The sequence below is a fragment of the Pteronotus mesoamericanus genome, unplaced genomic scaffold (assembly GCF_021234165.1).
Source record: "Pteronotus mesoamericanus isolate MK-2021 breed Mesoamerican mustached bat unplaced genomic scaffold, CSHL_Meso_final contig_82, whole genome shotgun sequence".
NCBI classification, from domain to species: domain Eukaryota; kingdom Metazoa; phylum Chordata; class Mammalia; order Chiroptera; family Mormoopidae; genus Pteronotus; species Pteronotus mesoamericanus.
The window spans coordinates 9,581,818-9,606,419 of record NW_026555265.1 but is presented as its reverse complement, the minus strand read 5'-3'; the positions used below and the strand labels follow the sequence as shown (position 1 = coordinate 9,606,419).

Here is a 24,602-nt window from a genome sequence, read left to right as displayed (position 1 = left end):
TGTACTCATAATAGATGGGTGCTATCCACAGGCAAAAATTGAGTTTTAAATGGGTGGAGCCATTGGCAACATCACCCATTTTCTCCCTGCAGCCAAAACCAGAGAACAGCAGCCCGGGAAGAATGGAGATTGAGCGACCAGGCCTGAGAGATAGAGCTATGCTGTTATTTTACAACTCTTAATGTTACTGACCAAATCTAGTTTTATAGGTTCTCTTTGGCTACTGTTTCTCTTTGTTAAGTCTTTAATTATACTGTCTTAGGGTCCATTTTTATGTATCTTGTCTAGATTCATGAGGTAAATCGTCCATTTATTTTTATTTTTTACTGATAGAATTCACAAAGTCTATAAACTTTCCTCTGAATAATCCTTTGGTTTCATCTCATAGGTTCTGTTAAGGAATGTACTATATACTTATTGTTATTTATTTCTACACAAGCTAAATGTCCAATTTAATTTCACCTTCAGCTTTAATTTTATTTAGAAGAATGCAGCTAAAAATCCCTACTGGATATATTGATACAGCCATTTTTTTTATTCATTTATAATTTTATAACATTATGATCATAAGCTATGATTTGTTTGCTTTTGTTTTTGGAGGGAAAAATTAATTGAAATATTTGATAGTAAAATATATCATCAGCTTTATTCCATGTAAGTAATTTCTTCACATTCTAGGGTTGCTGGGATTAAAAATAATTTTAAATTAAAGAACAAAATTGTAAACTGTTCAAATGTCCTTAATAGATAACTGTTCCATGAAACTAAAATTACTTCATAGAATCATTTCAATTTTGGAAAATCACAGAAAGAAAATATGGATAATAGTACACAAAATATAACTTAAAAACATTTTTATAGTTAGAAAAAGACATTCATAAGTCATGAAAAAATGGTAATTAAGAAATAGATTCAACTTCTGAGGATGTCTTTTAATTGTCCCAAATGCTAAACAGGCAAGAATAAGGTGAAAGTCTCTCTTTAGGACCAGACAAGGTCAGGGCCAAGCCATAGGAAAGGTGAGTTAATACTTAATACCAGAATACTGGTCAGAGATTTGCTTCTTAGAATGTGATGCTAAGGCCAGCAAGTAACATTGACATCCCTGGTAGTACAAAATGCACAATCTTGGGCTCTATTCCAATCCTACTGAAGCAGAATCTGAACTTTAACAAGATTCCCAGGTGATCTAGTTGTACATTAACACTTGGGCATTACGTATAGTTCTGACACGTCTCTTGCCTAATGCAGATTTTTGGGCCATAGTTGAGCTTCCAGGGAGGTCAAGTGGCTTCTAGTGTGTAGGAAAGACAGGAGGGTATGCTTTAAATTAAGTACAGCCTGAGAGTGATGTGGACAAGAAAGACAAGGAGGCAAGAAACAGCAGTAAAAATTTAAAAAGGAGAAGACAGAAAAGTAAAGAAGTCACCTGGACACAGACATCAGAATTCACCATTTTCAATGTCCTTTCACCTGAAAATTTAATGTAGAAATTTCTACACTGTGGAAATTCTTCCTGAGTTTATCTTTAAACTTCATAATTCATTTGAAAAGAATTAAGTTTTTATGATTAAAAGGTATGGTAATGGTATTTTTAAAAATTAGAAATAATTTTTAGAAATGCTGTCTAAAATTGAAAGAATATTTGAAAGTCTACAAGTTGACTTTGTCTTTACTTTTTGAGAAAGTTGGGCTGCCTCTATTAAAAATGTTTAAAAGTTTCACTTAGAACGAGTATTATTTCCTTGTCTGGACTTAAAAAAAGACACTGAGGTAGTAATTCTAGTGAATTAATAAAATACTGTATAGGAAAATAACAGACCCACAAAATTAAGGTATATTCAAACTGCTACTTTTAGAATTTTTTCTATAACACATCTGTCAGATGATCATTGAACCCAAACATTTCAAATGATGGGTAATTTCTCACTCTTTAAGTCAGCCACTCCATTGTGGGGTAGCACTCACATTTTGTAAAGATCATGTAATTGGGAATCAAAAGACATATCAAAGTCTGGGTCATGCATCTTTAATAGTTATAGACCTAATTTACTCTCACCCCCAAGGCACTTATTCCAATCTAGTGGCTCAACCTCACATCACTTTTTAAAAAGACCACTTCCAACCATAGATGCTATTGAAATAAGGCTGAGTCCACTCCTCTGGAACGTGGCATGACACCTTAGCTGCCTTTGGCACTTCCCACTGTCCCAGTTGTAACAGGAGGATACAGGTTGGGTCTCATTTCCAGATGGCAAATCATCGATGGCTTCAGATAACCCTCAAAATTAAGAATGAGAATGGACCCACAGGAAAGGACCGGTCAAGATTCAGGAAGGAAAAGAGGAACTGGCTGGCTAATGACAGAATTTAATGCCAGGAATTGAGGATGCATGTGAGAGAGAGCTGAAATAAATAGGAGATGCTGGAGCAATACAGAGGTAATATTCACAGGAAGCAAACATGTGACCCCCAACACTGGAGGGGCAAAGGGAAGATAATCTAGAAGCTCCTAGGAAGAAACCACTGAGCAGGGACCCAGACCTCTGAGAACACTGCCTGGCTGCTTTCAGTTTCTCTGAGGGTGTCCCCTGAATGTGGTCTGTGAGCTACAGCCAAATGGCAAAGCTCTGGTTCAGACTCTTTCTCCCCCAAGTCTGGCCTGCCCGTGGGCCTCCACACTGGCTGAGCACAACAGGCCCAGGTAAAGAAGCATGCGGTCTACAGAGCCCCAGCCCAGGGTCCCAGAGTGAGCCATGGCTTTGGAGCCAAGACACTATTTTACTGACTGACCCAAAGGGCATTTGGTCCCCCTCCCCCTCATATGCATAACTGAGACTCGAGATCTGGAGTATGTGAGAGAGTTGTCTAGAGCCCCCCGTGCCAGTGGTACTAGTGTGAGCAGGAATAAACATGTCAAAATATAATGACAACCAAAATGCACTTTTGTAAGGTAGAAAACTATCAACTCTGAATCTCTTTCGATGGCAGAGAATTTGATAGGTAATAGGTGTATTTAGATGAGACATTTTCAGAATACGTTTTGGCTTATAAAAGTCACACTAATTAAAGTGATTTGCGTGATATAATTACCAGGGTATAGAATTATGATTATATATTCTAAGACTGAGGGTGAGATCAACTTAGTTGTTTTATTTTAATTGCAGCATCAAGCCTCTGGTCATATAGGCACACTTTTCATGGCTTGTTGCTTGTGCAGTATAGCCACACAGAACTCAGAAAGTATCAGCAGAAACATGGCCTGTTAGTGTCCCAGCAGAGGCAAGGACAGGAGAACCAATAGAGCTCTTAAGGAAAATATTCTCAAACAAGATACCCAGCTAGCTCAGAGATGTAATCTTCATCCTCAAATCTCTGATTATGTCCCTGGGACATCAGAAATGAAATTTTTTTGGTGATCTATGATTACCTTAAGACACTCATCAATGGTCTAATACAGGCAGAAAAGATTAGGGAGTTTGTGGAATTTTGAATCTCAGCTTGACCACTTTCAAGGTGACCTTAAATAAATTACTTTCATTTCTTACTTGTTTTGTGGGCATAGGAATGTTCCTTTATTTATTCAAATAACTGCTGAGTGCCTACCACGTGCCTGGCATTGCTGCCAGGGTTAGGGACCAATGACTCCCTCTGCACCCAATGAGCTTTTCATTGCAGTGCACGAAGGCAGAAACACATAAATATATCAAATGTTAGGTGGCAGTAAATAATATGAAATGAAAAATAAAACAAGAGAGGCAAGTAGAGAATGATGAGAGGTGTCATTTTTATAGAACACATAGAGAAGGCCTGTCTGATTATGTCACATCTTAAGGGGAGAAGGGAGCCATATGGGTATGTGGAGATGAGTTTTCCACACAGTGGGAACCGGAAGTACAAGAGGAACATGCAGAGTGGGGAGAGTACAGCATGGGGCGGGTAGAGGGGGAATGATAGGAGTGAGGTCGGACACCTGTGGACAGGGGAAAGGGGGGCAGGACTCGATCCTGCAGGGCCTTTTAGCTACAGGATCCATTACAAAACTTTGAGCAAAGGGCTGACATGATCTAAATTGTCTTAAAAGAATCACTATTGCTGAATGGAAGATATATACTGTGGGGAGGGGGGCAATGGGGGAATTGGGGGTCAATTAGAAATCTGTTGCTATAATCCAGACAAAAAAAGATTGTGGCTAGAAAAATGGGATTAGGGGTGGAAGTGTTGAGAAGTGGTTAGGTGTGGGGTAAGTTTCAAAGGACAAGCCAACAAAATTGCTAATATACAGAGAGAAGAGAAGTAAATGGTGACCCCCAAGTTCTGGCCTTGAGTAGCAGGAAGAGCGGAGGTGCTATTAGTGAGAAAGGGAAGACAGTGGGAGAAGCCAGTTAGTCTAATCATGCTAAGCCTGTTGTGAGATGATAAATCAATGAAGTATATAGGACTGTGTAAATAAAACTAGTGCAGTCTTGGCCCACAATGGGCATTAGTGTATCATAGTCCCTTCTCTATCCTGTGGAGCACTTCCATGTGGCTTCTTCTCCTTCTCAGCACTACCCACACGCTCCCACTCTTTTTATTCATGACGTCTTCCCTTATTAATAATGTTTCCTCCACAATGAGAGGGTCACGTCAACCTCACCTGGAGACATCCCCAACAGACTAAAGAATCAACAGAGATAAATAAATTACATTTTTAAACAAAGAAAGAAAAATATTTGATAGCAAACAACATGCATGGCAATCGCCCTTGTACATTGAAGTACTTGAAGAACCTCAATACCCTAAAAGTTTCCTTGATATTTGTTGCTTTTTAATAGAAATTCTGTGAAGATTAAATATAACATTTTATAAGCATTTCTTTTCCTTAGAATTTCTGAAGAGAGGCTAGAAGCTGAGATAGTACCCAAAAATCTATAGAAATGCACACTACATATATATTTCTTGGCAAAATTTTCTAGTTGCTTTCATCTTTTTCCTAAAATTTTGAGACATACCATTAAAGAGAAATAAGTAATATAAATGTCTAGGCACTTGTGTTAGATAAATAGGTCTCAATAATATTTTATCCAAAGCCAATCTCCAAAATAACCAACATATAAATAGAAGCATAAAGTCTACATACTAAAAATATGCTTGGTTCTTTAAAATTCTTTATTGCAGATTTATTTGAAATGTCAGTGTTCAGCTCACATAACTCTATACTCTTAAGAATCATCAACATTTAATTTGAGTGTTTTTAGTTGAAAGGATTCTGCTGCTTAAAATTCCGTGAAATCCCCTTGGTCTGAGTTGAGGAATACTTACATCTTCTGTTTTCCTCAAAGCCTTCTTCTATGCCCAATTTCTCATAATTAACAGAATATTTAATCCAAAGCAGAATGCAGCTCTGACCACTTATCTACCCCAGCCCAGAGACAAATTTGTCCTATTGTTATTCCTCCTCGGTCCCCAGGGAGCATCGTGTGTCTGTGTGGCTTCATGCAGCATTCAAAGTGAGGTGTGATAGGGACAAACAAGGGCCTCTCTTTCTCGCTTGGCAAGTAAGGTCACTGGCAGGGACAACAACACCCTTGTAGAATTCTTATGTGTGTGATTCCTAGTTTTTAATTCTAAATTATGCTATGATGGTAACTTCTTCAGATTCCTCAAAGCACCCAATGGAAAGAAAATGTCTGGGCAAATATGCCAACATTTAGTATAAAATGTAGCAAGGCAGCTGGCACTGGCTATGGGAAGCCCAGAGTTGACTATATAGTGTTTCACTTATGTTTTTCCAAGTATAACTTTCCTAACTCATGACCAGGGGATCATTTATCATCGGGAAGAAGCTACTTCTTCATACTTTTCTTTAGGTTTAGTCTTGTCAGGCCCATGTTTAAAGCAAATAGCAAGGTTTACCCTATTTCATTATCATAGTAATTATTAGCTGTTTTAATTCTACTGACAAAAAGTTCATCTTCTTGTAGCTGGCTTACCCTTTGACATAGGTGGGAAAGAAAATTGGTTTTAACTGGTATATTTTTGAATTTCAGGGATAGTTGCTGTTCTCTTCTGTGGAGTCACACAGGCACATTATACCTACAACAATCTGTCGCTGGATTCCAAAATGAGGACTAAACAGGTAAAAAAATTTTGCTACTAGCTTTGTGTCTTTTTTCAGTGTAATGGTTATGTAGCAATTCTACCAGTGCACTCAGAAAGAATTTCATTAAGAAAGGAAGAAAGTAAGCTTAAGGCTTCATTAAAGTCTAGATATTTATAGATTTTTTTTCCCTCCAGGATAACCATTAACAATTCTCTTGGTAAGCAAAAATATAGTTATAATAATCTCTCTCTCCTGAGAAATGTGGACTGTAGACTGTCAGTCTTGAAGATGAAAGGCCCACAGCCAGTAATAATTCACAGTCACTTACATCTAAAAGCATTATAAAGCATGTGGGATTGTGTAGTTCTGTAGAGAAAAAGAAATGAGGAAGAATAAGGAAGCAATGTTTGGCCTTTAATTGGGTGCTTTTGCTTCCAAGTAAATTCAATTGCCAGTTGTCACACAAGAGAACACACCTCCCAAAGGCCAAAAACACTTCTGCTTGGATGTTTGCACAAGAACACTCCAGATCCCTTCCACAAACATCTGCTACATAGCCCCTCTGTGCCAAGCATTGTGCCAGGTTCTAGGAATAAAGGGACGGAGAGCGCGTGACCCTACCTTCAAGAGGTTCGTTATCAAGTCTGTTGATAAAGATGTGTAATAAACTATTATTGAAATATCTACATAGGGTCTTTGGGGTGCATTCAATAGGGCATCCTCTAGTCATTAAGATTGGGAAGGTGAGGAGAATGTTTCCAGAACTTATGCCCAATCTGGAGCTTGAAATACAAATAGAAGTTAATTAGGTAATTATGTGGAATCTAGTGGGGGACTGGAAGGTGGAGGAAGGGCACTTGAGGAAAAAATTACAGGATGGACAAAAGCTCTAAAGGACTTGAATCAGACACTTTAAATGGTTTTGTGTGGCTAGAGAATGGGGTAAGACTCAAGCTACCAGGATACAGTGATGAATGAAGCTGTATGCATAGCCTGAAACCAGCTGATAAAAAAAACTTCCAATGGAATATGACTCAGCAATAAAAAATGGAAATAAAATCTTGTTTGTGACAGCATGGATGGACCTTGAAGGTAATATGCTAAGTGAAATAAGTCACACAGAGAAAGACAAATAGTGCATGATTTCACTTATATTTGGAATTTTAAAAATATCAAACAGATGAACAAACAAAACAAAAACAGACAATAGAAACAAAAATCAAACTGATGGTTGCCAGGAGGGAGGTTGGTGGGGAGATGGGTGAAAAAGGTGAATGAGAATGTATAAATAACATTGTGATAATCTTGCATGGTTAGAGATGTCTACTAAACAGTGTGGTAATCACGATGTAAGGTATATAAATGTCAAATCACTATAATATATATCTGAAACTAATTTAATATTGTTTATCAACTATACTTTAATTTTAAAAAGAAAAAAAGAGATTTTCATATCTTGTAAAGGAGGTTAGACTTTATCCTAAAGGTAATGGGGAATGGCTTAAATAACAGAAACTCATCATCTCACAGTTTTGGAGCTGGAAGTCTAAGATCAAGGTGTCAGTAGAATTAGTTCCTTCTAAGGGCTGTGGAGGAGAATCTGTTCTAGTCATGTCTTCTAGCTTTTGGTGGTTTTCTAATAGTCTTCTGTGTCCTTTGGCCTACAGACACATCATCATGGTATCTGCCTTTATGCTCACATGGCATCTCCCTGTGAACATGTCTGTCTCCAGATGTCCCTTTTTATAAGGACACTTTTCACACTATATTAGTTGTCCACCCTATTCCGGTATGACTTCATTTTAATTCAACTAATTATGTTTTACATTTTCAAGGGCCCTGTTTTCAAGTAAGGTCACATTCTGAAGTACTGGTGGTTAGGACTTCAGCATAGGAATTTGGAGGGGACACCAGGCAGCACAATAACAGGAAGTCATTACAGTATCTTAGACAGACTGATTTTAGGATAGTTGGATTTCCATTTTAGAAATATCACTCTGGCAGACAAGAAGAGCATGAATCAAATGGCATTTTTATCAGTGAGCTTTTGCTATGCAACAAACAACCATACAACATCAGTGGTATGCAACACTAAACATTTGTTTTCACATGTCTGCAGGGTTCAATCCTTTTTAAATTTTTTTTTCTTTTTTTTAATTGATTCCAGAGGAGGGGGAGGGAGGGAAAAATATCAATGTGAGACAGAAACATTGATCTGGTAACTCTTGCACACACCCTAAGGACCAAAACCAAACCCCAGCTATGTAGCCTGAGCTGGAGTTGAACCCACAACCTTTTGATTTGCAGGACAATGCCCAACCAGCTGAGCCACCACAGCCTAGGCAGGTTCAACTCTTTTGAGTCGGATGGAACTGGACTCTACTTGTCTCACTGGGTTGGTCCGTGTGTCTGCGGGCTTCCGGGGCTCTATCCTATGATATACTTCACCGGAACAGCAGAGGCAGCACCATGTGTCTGTCATTCTTCTCTTGGTAGAAGAGCAAGCCACAAAGTGCAAGTCCTTTTCAAACCTCTTCTTGCATCCTATGTCCTAAACATCCTGTTGTCCAAATAAAATCACATGACTGAGCCCAAGGTCAAGAGGCTGAGAAGGCCACCAGCCCACAGTCAGAGAGCACTACAAAGATATATGGCAAGAAGCATGAATATAGGGCCAAATGAATGTAATCTATCCCAAAATGCAAATGAAGGTAGAAAGGATGCTATAGTAAGTCCAATGGCGCTGAAGATATCTGATGTGATATTGACATAGTAGAAGTGGAGAAAACCAAAATGACATCTAAGCAAAAGCAAAAAATGCCATTTGATTCATGCTCAGAATGTGACCTTACTTGAAAACAGGGCCATTGAAAATGTAAAACATAATTAGTTGAATTTTTCAAAAGCAATTGACCAGAACTTCTTAAACAGTAATTTTAAAAGATACTTAAAGCTTTCTTTGTCATATCCTAAGCTCAGCTGGACCTGACCCTACCTCCCACCTCCTCAGAAATTCTTCAAGCTCACCCTACCTCTCTGCCCGCCAGAGGAACTGCAGAGATGCAACTTCAGAAATTTCAAGTACCTCTGATTAAAAATAAAATAGAACAACAAAAAAACCTCTGATACTAATGCCTAAAACCCTACAATCCATAGTCTGCTAGGATCCTTTTAATTAGGAAGACTATTGAGATTCTCTAGGGTTTAAAGGGAAACAAATATCTTGGGCTGATTTTCCTGACCTTGTCTGTTTCTCTGAACACTTGCATTGTGGGAAGCTGAACTCTGTTTAGGGACTTGCAGTTTTAAGTCATGCTATCTAGACTTCTCAGCAGAACTTCAAAGGTAACTCATTTTATGGTGAGACAGCAGCCCAGCACCAAGGGAAGACAAAGCCACAATCAGTGCCCCACAGCCTTCTTCTCTTTTCTGAAAGGCTTGACAAGCGCTGCCCAGATGGACTGCCTGCATCCATTCTGATAGCACACTCATTCATGTAGGAGGTTTTTACAAGGCTATTTTTTAATGTCCAGGTAATTGCATCCCTCCATCTTTGTTACTCCCATCACCTTCTTACCTGGGTGCCTGGTCATAGGAGGAACCTAATGCATTTTAACTCCCTCCCCTTCTCATACTTTTTCTCACTTCTTTTGTTAAGGGTCTGTCATTTTCTATTTACTTTTTTTCTCAACATATGCATATGTTGCGTACATGTTAATCCACACATGCATATATATGCATACACACATGAGGTCACCACTTTGAGAGAATTCCATACAGCCTTTTAATTAACTTCACAGATCACAGGTCCTCGGCCACACCTGCAGCACTGTAGCAACAAGTTCCAATTGCATGTGGGAACCAATTACACATTGTAAAGAATGGCTGAGGCAGGTATTGTAGAAGTCGCCAACAGTTCCTCTCTGAAACGGGGAAAAGGTTTAGAAAGTTTTATATGATGGCACATAATTATTAAACACATATCTTCCTCTGCATCTCCCCACCTCATGCTCACCATCAAACGGAGAAGCAGCAGTTGTCCAGCTTCTGTGCGTCCGTCCCCAGGACTGGTTAACAGCAGTGAAGGGCATCAGTGAGTGAAGTCTAGGGAAAAATCCATTAAAATCAACTTTGCGTTATAAAATTCAAAGGCAATGTGATTTACAAAGGAATTTTATTCATGGACTGTGCCTATACCAGCTAATCAAATAGCTACATGTGAATACAAAGACTTTGAGAACTATATATCCTTTATAGCTTCAAAAAATAGAGTGTCTCTTTAAAATTGCATTTACACTTTAAAATGTTTTGAAATTGACAATGATTTTTATGTAGGTGAATTTATTTTACTCCAGCCTGTGAGAAAACATGTGTCATTACTACGTGTTAGGCACAAAACAATATAATGGGGATGCTAGTGCTGTATCCACCATAAGGATTGGCACTTCGATAACGGAGAGCATAGTGTTGAAGAGTATATGACCAGGTGTGGCAGTCCTTTTTGCTTGACGTGGGATGGTTCTCTTGCTTTAAGGTACACACACCTAAACTTAAAGACAGACAAATATTATAAGCCCTGACTCTTGCCCTCAAAACTAAGAACTGCAAGATATCCTCAAGGTGGACATCAGCCACAGCCGTCTGTGAGTCCAGAGGTCTCACCCTGAAGACTGCCTACAGATTCCATGACCTCACTCACACAAGTCTTTGCCTGCCTCCCAGTCCCTTCCTCCCTTGTGCTGTCACTCTGTAGCCGGGCCTTGGAGTTGCTATTCAGGGCCAAATTTCAGGGTGTTGCCAGGGTCTTTACCTCGCAAAACCATGTGCTTCTGTATCATAGCATTTTAACTAGAATTTCTCCTTCCTGCCCATGGTTCCAACCTAAAAATCACTTCCAACAAATAATCATAAACATATAATATTAACTTAAGTAATTAACATTTATTATGCATAACATTTATGAAGTACTTATCCCATTTACTTTCTGTTTACTTTTCTACCTTAGGGGTAGCTCTTTTTACTTTCATTCATTCAGCTGGTATGTGTTAGAACCTACTTTGTGCCAGCAACTGTTCAAGTCTCTAGGATATAAGAGTAAACAAAAAACTCTTTCTAGTGGAGGAGCTTTATGGTAATCCACATAAATAAGCTAAATATACGGTGTGCTTATGGTAAGTCATAGGCCAATAATAATGCAGAGAAGGAAGCAAGGTTGAGGATGTGGGGAGGCAAGGTGTCAATTTTAGTAGGATGCTTGGGGAAGGCCTCAGTAAGGTGGTACTTGAGAGACATGAAGGAGAAAGCTGTGCCTGTTTAAGGCGGAGCTCTCCAGAAGTTGGGAATGACAGGTATAATGGCCACCTGGGGTAGGATGACCAATGCGACTGAGGTAAAGAGGACCAGGGAAGAATATGAGAGACTATATCAGAGCAGTGACAAGGGATGGGTCATGGAGAGCCTGAACAAAGTGGGAAAACACTGGAGTCTCTATATACATGCATGCCCTGATATGATTTAAATGTGAAAAGACTGAAGGTGCCATATGTTAGCTGGGGAAGACTGCAAGATAGTGGGTTTAAGAGACAGCTGGGAACTACTGAGTGCTGATTTGTTACATTTGAGATGTGTATTAGTCAGTAAAGTGGAGCTGTTGAGTAGCCAGTTAGATGTGGAATTCTGGAGTTTAGGGCATGAAGATGATTTTGCAAACATGAAACCAGATGAGGGAATAATGAGGGAGAGATCCAAAAACCAGGCCTGAGGTTGGGAACCAATAAAGGAGACTAAGAAGCAGTAGCCAGTAGGAAGATGTAAAACCAAGAAAGTATGGTGTCCTGGAAGTCAAATGAAAGAGCATTTCTTTTAATAATAGTTTGTGCCAAATACTTCTAAAAGGTCAAGTAAGATGAAGAGCATGAGTCACTGATGACATTGATAAGAACCATATTGTTGGAGCGTCATGGTAAAAGCCTGATTCTAGTGGGTTCAAAAGAGAATTGAAGGAAAGAAATTGGAAACTTCAGGTACAGACAAGTCCTTCAAAAGAATATTGCTGTGAATGGGAACAGAGAAATGAAAAGATAGCTAGAGGGAGATGTGAGGGTGAAAGAAAATTTTTGTTATTTTTAAGGTGGAAGAAAGAAGAATACTATTTTATGTTCATGGGAATAACAGAAAAGAGAAATCTGTGTTAAGAATTTGTCAAAGCTTTTAAGTGGCAGAGGCAAACTTTGAATGTCTTTTTTTTCACTTTGTAGTTCAATTTATTTTGCCTATTATTAAATATCCTCTGATTATAGATGGGATAGTAGCGATTGTGAGGCTTAGCATCCTTTATTCAGAAAACAAGTGGATGGGTGAATGTTTGGATATCTGTATTATATTTTCTGCTAATTCAGACAATTAGTCCTTTTTCTTATTTTTAATTCTATTTTCTTTGAAAAATCTACCACTTTTAGTGCATTTTAATTTTTTTAACTAAAGTACAGGTTGCAAAAGACATAGATATTTTTCTGCATTTATTTTTGAAAAGCCAGATTCCTTGTCTATCATTTATGGACAAACAATGATATCTTCATTACAGCACATTGTTTCCATATACTTATTTTATTTCCATTCTGCCAGATGATATTTTGAGTGTTTTTCACCACTGAATGCAAAAGCAGCAATGAAAATCCAAATTTAAATTTTCAATAAAAAATAAGTGGGAGTCAAATTGGATATGGTGTGCATGATTTTGTAAGAAAATTTCAGAAAAATATCTGTAATGTGGTATAGGCCAGATGAGATTGTGGAAAGGACACTTGACTGAGAGTCCAGAAAGCTGGGGTACACTTCTCATCTTTTTAAAAAAATTTTATTAATATACTTTTAGAGAAAGTGAGAGGGAGAAAGAGATGGAAAGAAACCTCAATGTGTGAGTGATACACTGATTATTCACCTCTCACATGCCCCCAGCTGAGGACCCTCTTGCATGCCCTGAACTGGGGACCAGGTATGCAACCCAGGCATGTGTCCTGAATGGGAATCGAACAAGCAACCTTTAGGTTTGGAGGCCAGTACTCAGTCCCCTGAGCCACACGAGCCAGGGCTACTTCTCATCTTTGTGACTAATGGTGGGGCCTTGAATAAATTAATTGAACACCTGTGAGCTTCAGTTTTCTCATTTGTAAAAATGAACGATCGAACTACATAACCAGTTTTTAAGGATCATGCTTGAAACCTAATAATTCATGACATTGACATGGAGCATGAGATATGCATCTGGTTCCTTCTCCCAGATGAGGACTGGACAGTGATCACGTGTGACAGACTGCAATGCATGGAGATGAGAGGAAAGACCATAGCTTGCTATTGATCTTGAGAACAAATCACTGGATAGACCTTTCCATCAAGTTGTCAAATCAAATCCAAGGATGAAGCGGTCAAAAACCAAAGTCCCTGGCTCATGCTAGGATGAGAAGTTTCAGTGAGGGCTGGGTACTGCTTCCCAGAGCACTCTGCTCCTAAGTGAGTGGTCACAATGGCTTTTTCTAAGACTGCCTGCACGCTTGAGGTGGAGAGTACAGAGCTTACATTGCTACGACTCTGTCTCAAGATCTGATTGAAGGACTTTCCAGCTTTTCAATTCAACCATGGACAGAGTATGGACTAGGCATGACATGAACACATGGCAGGCTAGAAGCCAGGGAAACAAGACATATAAGACATGGTTCTCACTTTTAGGAGCTCCTAATGTAGCAGGGAACACACACACAGGTGTGTGCACACACATGCATACATGCATGCCTGCACACACATGCGCAAACAACCTCCTCCTGTGGTCAATGTTAACATAGAGGGATGCACAGCATGTCATGGGAACCAAAGGACTGAACTGCTTTCCAGAGGCAAGTTGTTCTGGAGGAGCTGATTGTGAGCTGGGTGTTTTGGAGTTAGGTATAAAGATAATTAGGAGATTATCATGAAGATTTCATGGGGGAATGCAAGCAAAGAGGAAAAAATATATGAAAGCATAAAATAAAAAAGAACTTGACAAGTTCCAGAGAAAAAGACATAGCACTCTGTGCCTGGGGCCCAGGTCACCTTGAGGAAGTAGGGAGGAGTCTGCTAAGGTCTAGGACAGGAAAGGGAAGGGTGTAGGAGAGAGCGGAGGGAGATCAGGAGGACCTTTCAGTGTCTCGCTGTGCTACATTTAAAGGAACTGTATCCTATAAGCCTAATAATTGCTTCAGGCTTTTAGGCATAGGGACAATGACAGTAATCAGATCTGTGCCAAAAAGATTCAGATCTGTTTCTTACAAAGATAATGAAGGTGGCGTCTTGGAGGAAATAACATCTACTTCACTGCTCACCATACCTCCTTTTGATAAACTACTTACATATATAACATCTAAATCTGCCTTAATCTTCTGTGGTTCTAGACATATTTTTGTCCTATTTAACTTCTAACGATATTGTGATCTATATGAAAAGTTTATGGAAATTTACCGTTTGGTTCTGATGAACTTAGGAGTTCATTAAATTCTTGCTGAATTAATAAATAAATGAATAAGTGAATTATGACCATTAACATTTTGAGATAAAAAATAAAGAGGGGAAATTTATGCTAATTAATGATTTTATTTAATTCTGATATGATGCATTAATTTAAGTGTAATGAGTTGGATGCATAAAGTGAATGTCTAGGGTAATCCTGAGACATTGAAAGAAAGATCAAGTACGATTGCATTGCTTGTGTGACTTCCTGCAGTGTGCCTCTGCCTTATTGATTTGCATTACAGTGGGTTTTGATTATGGTTTCATGCAATTTTCTTCAGTCACTTTTAACAAAAGCAGGCACGTTCCATTCCAGTTACCTGTTCTGAGGCACAGTGGGGAGTGAATGTCATGGGCAACAATGCTCTTGCCTCCTGGTTTCTGAAGTAAGATCAAAGATATCTTCATAAAGCATAGAATTGCTTTAAAAAAAACTTTAATTACATTTCTTTTGTCAAGATTTCTACGACTTCTTTCGTTCACTCAAAGTACTTTTAAAAATATCATCCTAGAAGGGCTGAATTTATAAATGATGGCAGAGTGTTAAATTTCTTTATAGCTAAGCTGGTGATTCTTTCCAATGCAACTCATTATATCGTATAATGGACATTTAGTAGTTTGGCTAATAGGTGTTCTCTTTTAAATGCTAATGAGAGTGGAGCTCCCACATCATGGCACAAGACACACTGTACTTTCAGTCCCCAGAAAGAATAATTGTCTGTGAACCCCTAGTTAAGAAGCCTTGCTCCACAAGCAACTTGCATTGTGGTAGAGGCCACAAGTGACCATTCAGCCGCCTCAGTCGTAGGTACCTCTCACATAGCAGGTAAGGGGCCCAGGGGGAAATAAAACTAAGGAAGACATAAACTGTGCTTTCTCTTAAAAATTCTTTATGTAAGTCTTTTTCATTGCTAAAGCTGTAATTGTACTATAAATTCTCATTAAGTCTTATCTAGTTTTTAAATATATTTGTTAATCTATTATTTCATTGTTCAAATAAATCTTATCCACTTTTTAAACAATATGTCTGTGTTTGTTTATCGCAGTACATGATTGCCATTGAAAATTTTAAGTCATAAAATCCAAGAAGATCACAACAAGGCAGGACTATAAAGATAAATTTTCAAACCTAGATTTTTATTGGAGGAAACTGAAGCCCAAGGAAGTTTGATGACTTAGAAAGGTAGAGTCAGTTCTCCAACCCAGGGGCCAACCTGGACAAACTAAAAATACATATTACTCACCCCTAAAAGCGACCTTTGGTGTATTAGTAGTTACCTATTATTGTATAACAAATAACCCTAAAATTTAGCAGCTTAAAAAACCAAACTTTTATTATTTTATATAGTTTTTAAGGGCTCCAAGTTCAGAAGCATTAGCTTAACTGGATGGTTCTGGCTCAGGTCTCTCATGAAGTTGTAGGCAAGCTGCTGGCCAAGGCTGTGGTATCCAAAGACTAGTGAGCTGAGAGGGTCCGCTGCCAGTTGGTTCACCCGCACGGCTATTGGCGGTAGGCCCCAGTTTTGCACTGTGTGTCTTCTGTAGGGCTGCCGAGGTGTCCTCCTGATGCAAAAACTCACTTTCTCCTGGAGCAAGTTAAAGTAGAGAGAGAAAATGCAAGGAGAAAGTAGCAATTCCTTTATTAACTAGTCTCTGTAATCACACTGTCACTTCTGCTAGATTTTGTCAGAAGCTTTTCACTAAAACCAGTTCATACTTAATGGGAGGAGAATTAAGTTCCCCCTCTTGAAGGGAGAAGTATTATGGTATGTGGATATATTTTCAAACTACTGTGGAACCTGATGCCATTTTTAGAAGTAATTTTTTGATAACAGTTTATATTTCTGACATGGTTTAATATTCAGGTTTTCTACTTCTTCAGCCAACTTTACTTTTCCAGTAAACTATCTATTCTCTTCATATTTACATAAATTTTAATAAAATAAGTTTCTGAACACTATCTTGTGCCAGGCACTATAAGTATATTTTCATATAAATACCCCAATTAATATTTAACAAAAATCCATAATGTAAACACTAATAGTCAGATTTGGCAAACCTTAAAAGAGTTAAGAAGGTCACACAAAGAATAGAGCTGTGCATCATATCTCAATAGTAGTTTTAATTTCTTTTCCATTTATTTGAATATAGACCTTTCCTATAGAAAATTATGTGTATATATTTTTCCCTTATTAAAATTTATGAAAATTTATTCCTTTGTCTTTTATTACTGTCATTCTTCTTCCTCTCCTTGGGCTTTTCCTCTTCTTTCCTGTCCCCTTTCTCAGAGGATGATGAACCCAAGTAACCTTGTCCCTACTGATCACACCCCTCCCCTTGCTCTCCCCTTCTCCCTTCCCAGCTTTGACACTGACCCAAGAGAGCCTTAAAGCGTAGAGTCAAGAATGCCTTTTGTTCTTCCGCCAAAGTATTAAGTGCTGCCACAAATTCTATCCTGTTCACCTCTTTCCCTTGTTACTCTTATTGTATTCCATTTTGCCACTGTTGCTTTTCTCTTTCTTCAGGATTCATCCATATTCCATGGAGGTCAGAATAATTGAGTATCATCACTGTTATTTTCTCCTGCTTTCTCATCGCCATCATAGCAGGCTCTGCATCAGAGTCACTAGCGGGCCATTCTGCTCTCCACCCAGTAAGCACTGTCTTTGGGGGCCTGTGAAAGCCTTCTCTTAATGTTTGTCTTTCTCATCTTCCAAAACCCCAAGAAAATATACTTATTTCATTCAGCATTTTTTAAAATTAAGTTTTTTCCCCAAAATAATGAGCTTGTATTATTTTTCACTATGTAAGGCCTCAGCCCTCAGGGAGATAGCTCTCTGTCTCTCTCTCTTTCTGCCTCTCTCTCCCTCTCACTCCTGTCGCTGTCTCACTCTTTTTTTCCTCATTTCTTTCATCTTTACAAGAGAAAAGGATATCATGAGTGCTTGAATACCAACATAAAAATATATCCGATGCATGTGCTTCTATGTACGGGTCTGAGTCAGTACAGAGTGGAAAACTTTATCTGACTATGATTTAAGAGATTAGCTGGCCTGGTCCCTGCTTTGATGACATTCAAGACAGATGATGACTCATTTTCACCTTAAAATTTCTAAGAATGGCAATAGCACAACCCCCTTGAACAGCCCATTACAGTTTTATCACTCTGCTGATAGGTACCGGTACAAAGGGCTTCAGTCTCATAATGGCATTTTGAGATGATAAATGAAAATTACTATAATTTTTCTACTCAGTTTAATTAAATTTTATAGATGCAGCACAGAAAACATCAAGGCCGAATATGTGTGCTGGAGTGTCTGTTTGTTAAAGAACGTTGCCAAATTTAAGGATGCCATTTCCTCGATGGTCTGGAAAGATGCAGCAAATGGATATAATGAAATGCTAGGCCTTTGTGCAGTCCCTTCAGAAGAGAAATTGAATTGCTTCTGGAGGGACAGCTCAAAAACTCAAACAATCCCATCAATGGAGGTATAATATAGAATTCTAAATAGAGTACCTGGAAGGGAAATCTAATAAACTAGAATAAGAGTTTGGTTTTAAGAAAGTCACTTACCACAGTTGTTCTGGGTTACATTGGGAAAGAACTCAATTGGAGTCAGCAGTGAGTGATCTGTTCTTGAGGGAGAAAAGAATGTCTTTTATAATGGACTGGCTTTAACAATGAACACCCAGGTAACAAGCTATTTCTGATGTATTTTTCCAACAGTTCCAAGTTATTTCAAAAAACTGCTTGAAAACATATATCTTTTCTCATTTTATACTGTGCCTTGCTCCCTTCAGATTAAATTTTCAAGGACCAACTAGAGGAATAAAGATTCCTGGTTGAAAACAGAGGAGTTTTTCTGTCGGGAAAGAATGTCTAACCTTCTTTTTTCAGTCACGTAGGTAACGGAATTTTTGTAACTCTTCTCTTCCCCAGAGATCTGTGAAAAAGTGGTTGTTGGGACTCAGGTCTGGAGAAAGTATTATTTTGGGTTCCTAGGCTGATGACTTCATACCTCAGCACTTGTCATTCTTCAGCTTGCTTTTCCTTTGTGTAGATGCTGCTCTGATGGGGCCAGCGTCACTGGGTCAGGGTGCACGGTCCCTTGGCCAAATGGAAGCAGACAGGCCGAGGGAGTGGCAAAGCTCGCGCCTGCCGAGCTTCAGAGTTTCGAGTTCTGACACAGCAGCTGTCTAGATGGTTAACGCAAAATCCTGGGAGCAGCGCCCCACTCCCTGATCTTTCCCAGGGCTACAAGGTTAACTGTACCTTAACTTTTTATTCCTTTCAGCCAGTGCTCACAAGTGGTGGTCTGCAGGCTGGTGCTTCAATTTTACAACACCGTCTGTACTCATGTCTTGCATAAATTAATGATTTACACCAGCCTCTTACGGAAAACACCACCATTCTACCCCCGTGTGTTCCTTTATTTGGATCTTGGCTCCTTTTTATCATTCCAAGTTGGGGCAGGTGGTCTACAGAGGTCTTTTGCTTCGTACAACTATATGAGGACTAAAAGAGTTTGAGACCATATAACTTTCCCAGGAAAAGTAGTCTGATTTTTAAGGGAACGTTTCTTTCTCATGAATGTTTCTGTAGTGGCAGAACCATTGCTAGGACTGTGGAATAAGGTAACAACATTCTTTAGGGGTCTTCCCAATGTTCTGGGCAGAAAACTTTATTAAAGTTTCCAGAATGTTCACGGGCAATGACACAAGCATCTTGCTCTAATTTCCAGTTTTCTTGAGGTCCATGAAACCCACAGGAAGAAGCTTGAATTTTATTCGAGCACATAGTGATATATGTGTGAGGAAAGGGTTCATGGGAGAAGTCAGACACAGAGAGGGGTAACTAAGCCCTTAAGAGGGAAATTTCTGTAAATGGCAAGTGTCCACTACAGCTTGAGGGTCAGCATCCTTTGGTGGGACCCTGTGAGAATGACTGTGGCCCTCCTCACCCCCCCACCTGTGGGCGTGGCTGCGCCCTGAGGGAGAGAACTCTAAATGGTAAAATTGTGCATACGGAGGACAGCATTGTTTCACTGCTAGGACCCTCCTCTCTTCCCAGAATGTTGGGTAGTAAACTTGAAAGAACTCAAGCGTGTATACAAGTAACTCTACTAAAAAACCATCTCTGAAGGATCTGGACACAAGACAGGGAAGTCCTCCCCTACTGGCTGGAGAGAGAGAAGTGGCTGAGACCAGGATGCAGACAGAAACGGAGATTAAGGGGTCAGTGGCAGAAATACCAGGTGCTTTCAAGGAGTGAGTCCATCCTAGAATGGCAGGAGGCATGGCTGCAGTGCAGCCAGCAGTGGAGAGTGTGTCTGCAGCTTGGAGTGAAGCAAGGGCAGGTTGTTGCTGGCAGCATCACCCTCATGGCTGGGTGCAGTAACCGCCTGGGCAGCCAGAGCTGAGGGATGGTAGACTCCAGCCTCGGATCATATGTGCAAGTCAGAATCACGAGAACGCCTTTAGAAATCCCTGATGCCTGGATCCCAAGCCCAGGAGTTCTGGTTTATTCAGACAGTGGTGGGACCTGGGTTGCAAAGGTTTCTTTAACTGTACTTAAGTGATTCTAATGAGTAGCCAAAGTTGAACCTCACAGGGGTGTCCAACCTTTTGGCGTCTCTGGGCCACGCTGGAAGAAGAGTTGTCTTGGGCCATGCATTAAATACATTGCAACGTGCAATCACGAAAATATCTCATAATGTTTTAAGTAAATTAACAATTTTGTGTTGAGCCGCATTCATAGCCACCCTGGGCTGCAAGCAGCCCACCAGGCGCAGGTTGGACACCCTGGCTAGGAAGACATAACAGGGAAGGACTGAGATCCTGTCATTTGGTAAGTGGAGGTTTTCAAAGCAGCAGATCACCATCAAACTATCCAAGTGACTCACGTGGGATCTGCTCACTGGTGGGCTCAGGGCACTGATTCTCCAACCGGGCAGTGCACCGGAGTCACCCATGGAGTTGTGCTCCCCAAGGATTCAGATTGAACTGCCCCGGGCTTCGCCCTGGGAAGGAGACCTGTTTAAAGCTCCTCCGGTCCTAATGTGAGGTAATACTTGAGAACAAGTGACCTACAGGTCACTCATGAAGCTCTCCTTTTTGGGGGAAAGGAAACTCTGGAGGGAATTTATATCCTGTGTGAACAGTGGAGGCTTAGAGCCATCAGGAGTTGGATGTTATTATAAATGCCTGCATACAGGGTGAGGCAAAAGTAGGTTTACAGTTGTGAGTATGCGAAACACAGAGTTTATTCTTGTATCATTATTCATTAATGGTTGCATTATTTTCCATACAAACAACTGTAAAACCTGTACTTTCCCCCCACTCTGTATTTGCAGTGGGGGGTTTCAGAGACATTACCCAGATAAGATCTGGGAAGGCAGTCACACTGCCCAAACCAGAAAGAACAAGTGATAAACTCCATTTAGGGTGACTTGCTGGTCTAAATGACGCAAATAAATGAAAGTTTACTTTAAGGTTCACAGACTCATTGTAGTATGTGAAGCTGTTACATTATATTTAAAAATGGGACTTCAACTAGAACGAATTATTTAAGGGTATATACTTTCACTTACTAAATTTCTAACATGGTAGAATGTAGATTTGATGAATATTTATTTAGTACCCAGCAGGCACCGGTCACTGTCTAAGGCAGGTTAGTGAAAATTAGTATATTCAGTCCTCATGACAACAACTGGTGACTTAGGTCCTATTAGCAACTATTTTACTGTGAAGAAACCAGGACACAGGTAAAGTAAGCAAGTGGGATCACACAACAAATTGGTATGGATGGGGAAAATGGGACTAGAGAGATTCCAAGTCAGTTCTTCCCCACTTCGCCAAGCTGCCTGTATTCCCTTTCTAGTTAGTGACTGAAACGCATCCCACTGCTGAACTCTCATTTTCCAGTTTTCATTTTAATCAATAATTTATTTATGATGAATTTTATGAAATACACTTGGAAAGTTGCTAAGTGTAGAATCTATATGAATCTAGCCTTACCTATATTATCCTAAACTATAGATAATTCTAGGAAAGAAAATGTTTCCACTTTTTCTCTACCTAAAATTATTTGGACATCCAATACATAATGTCTTCTTAGAGTCAATACTTCTGAGGCTCGAGGGACTGAAATCAAATCTCTAATTCCATCCGCCGAGGAGGGAGTGATTCTCTTAATGGACACACATTTGTATCATTAGTCCTAAGTACTCCAAAAACCCATCTCACCACAACACACATATTCAACTATTTGGAAAAAGATAAAGAAAATCCTGTTTCCAGAAGCGTATGTTAGTACCTAATTTCAAGCAAGACACACAATGTTTTGCAGAGTTAAGAAAAAATGAATGTAAATTTATTGATAATGTCCAGCTGGACTTGAAAATATGCCACCCACATATCACCAGCAGAAAGAGATGTGATTGAACTTGACTCCAGGTTCTGCTTTTAGCAGGAGTCTTTCTTTTATGACAGCACTCTGAAGTGTTTTAAGCTACCTTAAAGCTTGGTCCAATCTCTATGTTCATCAATAGCTTAATTTTACTTTGACTTGAATATAAATAGCAGATGCTTTTTCAGCCCTTTAAAGTGCTTTTATAAGTGATTGATCCTTTCCTAAGTTTTTTTTCATAGTTATGATGTATTATTATGATTTGAATGGTAACCTACAGGAGTTAAGCTTTAGATCTATTTTTAAAAGAGAGATTTATTTATATTGTTTACCCAAATATTCTAATGATTTATGCAAAGCTACTTTTCTATCACTTTTTTTTAAAAGACCTTTACTAGGAATTCTATTCAAAAAGAAAATGCTTGACTCTAAATTACATTAGAAGCTTCAGCTTATGCCACAGAGCATAAAAAGTGACTGTTTTTAAAGTTTTTTTTTTTAAGTAAAATAGTCGATGTATCATTATTTTTTCAATGACTTAAGTAAGGGTTGCAATTCAAAGAAAACCTCAAGCCAAACTGAATGTATTTACACCAAATACATTTTTCTGATCCCACTGTCCAGCATCCCAACTTTCCTACTAGTTTTCAAATGTCAAGCCTAGAAACTGCAAGTTTCATAAAGAATCACTTAAATCTACTCTGCTGGTTAGCTGTTAGGACTCCAGTCGGTGCTAGGCCCCTCCACCTCTGTCCTGCCAACACTTTCTGGTAGTAAACCCAAGTTTTGTAGACCAAAGGCATCTGGGGTCTGTCAATGTCCCAAATGTTACCATAAGCCAATGATCTACTCATTACAACATGCCCACCATCTGCATCCAGAAAGCATCACTGCCTGACCCTGGGAAGGAGGAGTTCCAGGGCTTTGGGTGGGGGGGAGCGGAGGGGGGAGGGGAAGAGGTGCAAGGCAGTGGGCTCTGGGAGAGAGCCATTACCTTGGGAATGTCAGGCTGCCCGATGCAGTGCTGAGAAAACCAATAAAATATTCCCTTTTTATAGTCAAACTTCATAGAGTCACAATTTACCTTTCAAACTTTGACCTACATAACAGAGATGATTTGAGTTGTGTCTCTGGTGTACAGAAGCTACGTATCATTTAAAATTATTTTAGAATTTATTTTCAAATTTTAAAAGGATGAAAAATTATTTTTGTGTTCCATTGACTTCCAGATTTACCTGGTCCTTGAAACATTATCATCTTTTAATTACTATGAGTTGGTCTTGAGTTTCAAAGTATCATCTGAGAACTGAATTAATTTTCAATCTGTAAATGGAGGTTTTCTTCCCTAAAACAGAACTATTTTTTAAAGTGAAAACTGGGCAAGGTAATTATTACACTCATTTTTTATATATGAAATCTTTAATAAGAAAAGCCTTTGCCACAACTTTGTGACTTGTTCCAACTTGCGATATATAGCTCAATTTATTCACAGATGCTTATGTTAAAAATTGTATTATATTTTAGACAATAGGTTCAGTGGACTAAACCCAGACATTCATTGCATTACAAGAGGGATCTACATTATTATTTTTTAAAATATGCATAATAGCCCTTCATAAGTGTTCACCTCATTAACAAAGGGATGTCATTTCACTGTGGCTACAAAGACTTTTCCCTGACAGTTTCTTTCGCTACAATGGTCTGCTTGAATTATTATTTTTCCTCTCTCAGATACATTTTTAAAACACCTCTACCGCAAAGTGATTCGAAGATATATGATATTTAAAGATGTAGGGTTTTTTTTCTTCATGGTTATGCATCAATAACACAGCAAAGGCCAACTTTGCTGTTTTGCATATGGTATGCTCATATATTTGACTACTTCTATCTGTCTGGCCTCACTTACTGCATTTTCCCAGATTTCAGTGTGTGTTCTTTCCAAGGTATCTTCTCCTGGGTTGGAGCAATGGCTTTGTGAATTGTTAACATCTGGTACGATGCCACCCAGAGTGAGAGAATACAAGTACTGAATTATCCTGCAAGCCTCAAAGTCAGTCTTCACACAATCTTGGCATCTGGGAAATAAAGCAGGTAGAGGGACAAGCACTGGACATGGGAGGCCTGGGCTCTTGGCCTGGGCCTGCTCATGCCCTATGGTGTATCACGGAGCAAGGCCCCAGGCAACTGTGAACCATGGCATGTCCACTCCAGGAGGGCAAGGACCTGGTCTGACTTGCTTACTGCTATATTGCAGTGCCCAGCACTGGTAGGTGCTCACTTTATCTTTGTGGGGAGAATGAATGAGTCTCATTGTTCTCTATTGAGTCCTGGGCCCCACACTGGAAAGCAGTGCATGAAAATCCACACCAGCCCTGCTTTCTTTAGAGCCTACACACAACATTAAGTGCTTTGAGATGGAGTCCATGGTTCTCTGGGGCTAGGTAGCAAGGAGCCTGACTAGTTGGGGGGCCAGAGAAGGAGTCCTTATGAAAAGATGCTTAAGCTGAGATATAAAGAATCTAGTCAAGAACAAGCAAAAGGTCCAGGGAAGAGTGTGAAGCATTGCGGGAG

The 24,602-nt window shown here is 39.4% G+C and overlaps 1 protein-coding gene across 1 annotated transcript in view; it reads left to right on the top strand.

The window, feature by feature from the left end:
- SLC9A9 (solute carrier family 9 member A9) overlaps positions 1-24,602 on the top strand; it is a 507,378-nt gene that overhangs the window by 243,649 nt on the left and 239,127 nt on the right. Inside the window, exon 9 of the mRNA XM_054585160.1 lies at positions 6,033-6,121. Coding sequence (XP_054441135.1) covers positions 6,033-6,121 — 89 coding nt within the window. The remainder of the gene's footprint in view (positions 1-6,032; positions 6,122-24,602) is intronic.